General features: G+C 39.5%; 1 protein-coding gene across 1 annotated transcript in view; it reads left to right on the forward strand.

Moving 5' to 3' along the window:
- The window catches only part of LOC138852683 (uncharacterized), a 6,722-nt gene extending 257 nt beyond the window's left edge, over nucleotides 1-6,465 (forward strand). The window contains exon 2 of the mRNA XM_070084896.1: nucleotides 3,213-6,465. Coding sequence (XP_069940997.1) covers nucleotides 3,213-5,326 — 2,114 coding nt within the window. The 3' untranslated portion in view covers nucleotides 5,327-6,465. The remainder of the gene's footprint in view (nucleotides 1-3,212) is intronic.
- The last annotated feature ends 470 nt before the right edge of the window (nucleotides 6,466-6,935 follow it).

Here is a 6,935-nt window from a genome sequence, read left to right on the forward strand (position 1 = left end):
CACTCACGTGCATTAATGCTCATTCATACTCATATACACACGATAGATTGTTTCACCTTTATTTTTTAGCATAGGAGTAGCAGAGAGGTGTTTAGCAACGAATACTTCACATAACCTGAGAGTAATTGTACCTAGGATCCAGCCGAAATGAGATGGGTAGAGTTTGAGGGTGAAATTTGATGATGTTAGCTACCAGTTCTAAAAGAAATAAGATTAATTTTATTATGAAGAGGTGAAGCGAAATGTCTGAAGAAGTATATTAGGAACACTAAATCTAAAGTGCGTTTGCAAAGAAGAAATACTCAGATTGTCTCTTACGGTAATGAAAACAAAAGGGATAAAGGAATGAGTTTAGCAAATGGCTCTGGGATGCAAAAATATAGTTTAAACTGATGTTAGTCAAGACAGTGCGTCATGCTACTAAACTTGGTACTTGAGGCCAATAATTTCTAATGTAGGATCGAGAAAGGAATTTACACGGCCCTTGTAGAGGGTGAAGAGTTGTACCGAGTAACTTTCTTAACACTTCAGAATTTGCTAAGAATGAAAACTATGAATGTGGTTGATCTGTGCGTAAGTGAAGTGTATAAACGTAAAAGTATATCAAAGAAACTCCAACAGCGATGAGTGATCCTAGACAACCTGGTTATTGAAACACTTCCTAATTCTTCATTTTCTGAGTATCAATTTAAACGTATATATAATATTACTCTTCATTATTTTCTGGTCAGTTATTCATCTATATCTGGTGGATTAAATATAAAAACTACTTAACTTCGTTGAACTGAAATCGTTTCAGCAAAATTTTATGATTTATTTTACTAATAATGTTGGGCTGAATAGCAATGAAATATTTTTCCCAGTCAAGATTCTTACCGAATGTTGTTTGATGATTTTTAAATTCTTCTTCTTTCAACAAACCTGCCGCATCCCACCGAGACAGGGTGACCCAAAAAGAAAAAAAAACAAAAGTTTCTCTTTTTAACTTTAGTAATGCATTCAGGAGAAGGGGTTACTAACCAGTTGCTCCCGGCATTTTAGTCGCCTCTTGCAACACGCATGGTTTATGGAAGGAGAATTCTGTTCTACTTCCCCATGGACATAAGAGGAAATAAACAAGAACAAGAACTAGGAAGAAAATAGCAGAAAACCCAGAGGTGTGTGTATATATATGCTTGTACATGTATGTTTAGTGTGACCTAAGTGTAAGTAGAAGTAGCAAGATGTACCTGAAACCTTGCATGTTTATGAGACAGACAAAACACACCAGCAATCCTACCATCATGTAAAACAATTACAGGCTTTCGTTTTACACTCACATGGCAGGACGGTAGTACCTCCCTGGGCGGTTGCTGTCTACCAACCAACGTTGTATTACATAACTAAAATTCATGGTCTTCGTACATTGTCTGAACACCATCAGTATCTTCAAATTTAACTACATATATGCAGACAATAACTCAACGTAAAATTCGCAAAAAAATAGCACATCAAGCAGTTAAACAGCATGAAGACGTCTGGGCTTGAAGCTGAAATAATCTGTTAATGAAGCCTTAAGTTCTGTTACTCTAGTATACTTACTTAAAAATTATTTACCATTATTACTCCCAGGACATTTAGATTATTTTCATTTTTCTTTGTGACGTTCAACTTATAGATTATCTTCTCCCTGTTTTTGATATCCATAATTTTGTTTTTTCAATAATTATCTATATATGTAAATTGTTATCCCAGTTTTATAAGTTCTCTAAGTCAGCTCTTGATGCTCATATAGAATAGATTTGGCCCGTAATTTAGCATTTTTTTTTTAGCTTGTACATTATTACCCATTATCGATTTTATTTGTAAGAGTCAAAAACAGAATCTGTATCAAGTTGAACTCATTCTGCAGGTCACTTGTTGCGTCGTCTTCCATCCAGACAACCAATCATCAACCATGTTAGTGCATAGGACTTTATATCACAAACCCGTATTTTGTTAAATATTTAAAACATACTCTTATCTACGTCTTTTTCCAAATCAAGGAATATCGTATCTATCGTCTAGCTTGTAATTTGCATAGTAAGAATATCATAACAAAAGTCAGGTAGATATATTCAATATGAATATATCTACCTGACTTCCTACATCACCAAGTCATGTAGAAAGTTCTAAATTTTATGACCCCTCAGAATGTTGCAAAGTTTGTTTACCAACTCAGTTAAGTTAATTGGTGGTCAGTGGTTGTTGTCTGTGTGTGATGCTGTATATCAACACTCACTCTCCAGGACATTAATTAGCATTTCCTATGTCTGAATACTAGGATGCATTTAGGTGAGGCGACTCACGTGACCGACTTAAGTAGTCTTCAAGCATACAAGATCTTAATTAAATCTCACTTGTCTCCTATTAAAGACATCTACTCATAGATGTAATTGGTCTCACACACTGAAGAAGACATTACAAAGAAAAGTTCATTTATGTAAGTGCTCGTAAGTATAATAATAATGTGTGGAACAAAATCTAAGGAAGATTTTTAAAGAAAGCTTACAGAAAATTTGTCTTTTTGTATTTGAGTAGTTCTAGAGAATGGCTTCAGTGTCTCTTCCACAGAGTTTATTTCTTGTATCACATTATTTCGGCTGTTTCATTCAGATGATGCTTGGTATATACACTGACAGCTGCATATTGCTCAATGTATATACAGTGAAGCTTTCTATAATCTTTATTTTACGAATTATAGGATTCTTGACTGGATGTGTACAAGTGAAATGGAGTCTTGGTATAGTCTTAGTGGCGTTCTTGCAGTCTTAGTTGCCCTCCTGCAGTCTTTATAGCATTCGTGGAGTTGTTGCTTTATTGGTCAGGTGACAGAACAAGTGTCGACAGAACCATTGCCTCCTGACACGTGTTTTAATCATATAGATGAGTCCCTTTTCCAATTCTTATCATCCCCGAGCAATTTTAGTGGCCCTAGCGCAGTCTTAAGGACCCTGTGTCCTTATAGAGTCCTGTAATGGCCTTAATAAAATCTTTTTGAAATCTTAATGGCTCTCTTACAGCCTTAAGTGACCCTCTTGTAGTTTTAAAACCACAGAAACGAACCGACTTGATAAAAACCAGACTATGCTTGCATCTCTCAAAGTTTTTTTTTTTTGACAATTTGTGATGTGATGAGTGGACTCAGATGTTAATAACGATATAATCTTAATAATGTGTCTACATCCAAACAGGTATAATCGGTGTCTCCCTGCCAGCCAAGCTCAACGGTATCAACGGGAACGGAATCAACGGCAATGGAAATGGAGTCCATGTCAACGGTAACGGAGGCCATTCTAATGGAGTTAGTGTGAATGGAAATGGCCTACAGAGTTACTTGCCTCCAACAAATGGTTTTAATGGCAACGGTAATGGTGTCAATGGAAACGGTGGGAATGGTAATGGAAACGGAGGTTATTCCAATGGAGGTATTGGAAATGGCATCGGCAACGGTTTGAATGGCAACGGAAATGGCAATGGCAACGGTTTGAACGGCATCAGTTTGAACGGCAACGGTTTAAACGGCAACGGATTGAACGGCAACGGATTGAACAGCAACGGATTGAACGGCAACGGTTTGAATGGCAACGGTTTAAATGGCAATGGTGGTATCATCAACGGCAATGGTGGCTATTCTAATGGAAATGGAAACGGCTTAGTTGCTAATGGAGGAAATCGTTATTTACCCCCATCCAACGGTTTTAACGGCAACGGAAACGGCATTCGAAATGGAAATGGTAACGGTCGTTACGGTAATGGTAATGGAATTGTTATAAATGGAAACGGTAATGGAAATGGTGTGGTTAATGGTAATGGAAACGGCTACAAAAATGGCAACGGAAATGGTGTAGTTAACGGCAACGGTAATGGAAATGGGTATAGAAATGGCAACGGTAATGGTGTGGTTAACGGTAATGGTGTGGTTAACGGTAATGGAAATGGGTATAAAAATGGTAATGGAAATGGTTTAGTTAATGGTAATGGAAATGGGTATAGAAATGGAAACGGTAATGGTCTGGTTAATGGTAATGGAAACGGCTACAAAAATGGCAACGGAAATGGTGTAGTTAACGGCAACGGTAATGGAAATGGGTATAGAAATGGCAACGGTAATGGTGTGGTTAACGGTAATGGAAACGGGTATAAAAATGGTAATGGAAATGGTTTAGTTAATGGTAATGGAAATGGGTATAGAAATGGCAACGGTAATGGATACAGCTATAAAAATGGTAATGGAAATGGCTTACTTAATGGTAATGGGAATGGAAACGGCTACGGAAATGGGGTGGTTAATGGTAATGGAAACGGCTATAGAAACGGGAACGGTAACGGAAATGGGGTGGTTAACGGAAATGGAAACGGCTATCGAAATGGGAACGGTAACGGTGTCGTTAACGGTAATGGAAACGGCTATAGAAATGGCAACGGTAATGGAAATGGCTATAGATATGGCATCGGAAATGGTGCAACTAACGGTAATGGAAACGGTTATAAAAATGGCAATGGAAATGGTGTAATTAATGGAAACGGCAATGGAAATGGTGTGATCAACGGTAACGGAAACGGTTATAGGAATGGTAACGGAAATGGTGTGGTCAACGGTAATGGAAACGGCTACAGAAATGGCAACGGTAATGGTTTGGTTAACGGTAATGGAAACGGCTATAGAAATGGCAACGGAAATGGTGTGGTGAACGGTAATGGAAACGGCTTTAAAAATGGCAACGGAAATGGTGTGGTCAACGGTAATGGAAACGGCTATAGAAATGGCAACGGAAATGGTGTGGTCAACGGTAATGGAAACGGCTATATAAATGGCAACGGTAATGGTTTGGTTAACGGTAATGGAAACGGCTATAGAAATGGCAACGGAAATGGTGTGGTCAACGGTAATGGAAACGGCTATATAAATGGCAACGGTAATGGTTTGGTTAACGGTAATGGAAACGGCTATAGAAATGGCAACGGAAATGGTTTGGTTAACGGCTATAGAAATGGCAACGGAAATGGTGTGGCTATTGGTAATGGAAATGGTTATAGAAATGGCAACGGTAAAGTGAACGGCTTTAAAATTGGTAACGGAAATGGAAATGGTGTAGTTAACGGCAACGGGAATGGTGTGGTAAATGGTAACGGCAATGGAAACGGGTATAGAAATGGCAACGGTAACGGAGGCAACGGCTACACTAATGGGAATGGTAACGGACTCATTAGCAACGGAGGTAATGGCAATGGAAATGGCATTAACGGGTATGTCATACCTGAACCTTCTTCACCCTCCGGCCTTTACCAGGCTCCCAGCTTCTAAGAACTACCAGTCTCCCAACTTCTAAATCTACCAGTCTCCCAGCTTCCTAGATCTACCAGTCTCCCAGCTTCCTAGATCTACCAGTCTCCCAGCTTCCTGGATCTACCAGTCTCCCAGCTTCCTAGATCTATCAGTCTCCCAGCTTCCTAGATCTACCAGTCTCCCAGCTTCCTGGATCTACCAGTCTCCCAGCTTCCTAGATCTACCAGCCTCCCAGCTTCCTAGATCTACCAGTCTCCCAGCTTCCTGGATCTACCAGTCTCCCAGCTTCCTGGATCTACCAGTCTCCCAGCTTCCTGGATCTACCAGTCTCCCAGCTTCCTAGATCTACCAGCCTCCCAGCTTCCTAGATCTACCAGTCTCCCAGCTTCCTAGATCTACCAGTCTCCCAGCTTCCTGGATCTACCAGTCTCCCAGCTTCCTGGATCTACCAGTCTCCCAGCTTCCTAGATCTACCAGCCTCCCAGCTTCCTAGATCTACCAGTCTCCCAGCTTCCTGGATCTACCAGTTTCCCAGCTTCCTGGATCTACCAGTCTCCCAGCTTCCTAGATCTACCAGCCTCCCAGCTTCCTAGATCTACCAGTCTCCCAGCTTCCTAGATCTACCAGTCTCCCAGCTTCCTGGATCTACCAGTCTCCCAGCTTCCTAGATCTACCAGTCTCCCAGCTTCCTAGATCTACCAGTCTCCCAGCTTCCTGGATCTACCAGTCTCCCAGCTTCCTAGATCTACCAGTCTCCCAGCTTCCTAGATCTACCAGTCTCCCAGCTTCCTGGATTCACTAGGCTCGCCACTTCTAAAATCAACCAGGCTCCCAGTTTCTAAGATCTATTATGCACCTTGAAGTGCATTAGAAACCATTGTATATACGTTTAGACACTGTATTCTGAACTTACCAACTTTCTTTTTTTTCATTTGTAAGCTGCAAATTTTGTTAAATGAACAAGGCTTAATGTGATTATTACTCTTTTTCTTTATGCTATTATTTATTAAATAAAACAGCATTATTTATATACATACGCAGCTATTATTAATTTATTTTCGATTCGGTCATGTTCTGACTTTTACTGTAGTTGTTTTCTGCCTCAAATTGACCATCTCTGTATCGCTTATAAAAAAATATACAAAAAAAACTGCTGTCTCTTACTCGAGATTTTCTTTCATCCTTTATATACATTTAAAGGTTTGACTAACAGCGAGCACATTTTGCAAACATTATTTGTTCATACTAGAATTCCCAAGGCTGCAAAGATATACTAGAACAGGATCTTCTCATAAGTTTGAAGTGAACTGAATTAGATGCTCAGTTTTTATTTCGGGTCCTAGCAGCAAGACCCTCTTATTTTTCTATACAATTTCTGTGGCTTAAAATAAAAAACCAAAGTCTCCCTCATAACCACATTTAACTACATCTTAATGTTCAGTGACTGAATTCAAGACTGTGTAAATTCATTGCTGCTATTCTAAATTCAATAAATGTGTAAATAGTTCATTAATGTTGTAACGTGCTTGGCAAACACATATGCTGAAGCCCAGTCCTGGGTCCTTTGTGCCATGATAGACAACCGCCCATTGGATAGGTATTGGGTACATAATGAAGATATCAAGCT

This window comes from Cherax quadricarinatus, chromosome 14 (assembly GCF_038502225.1).
Source record: "Cherax quadricarinatus isolate ZL_2023a chromosome 14, ASM3850222v1, whole genome shotgun sequence".
Taxonomy (NCBI): domain Eukaryota; kingdom Metazoa; phylum Arthropoda; class Malacostraca; order Decapoda; family Parastacidae; genus Cherax; species Cherax quadricarinatus.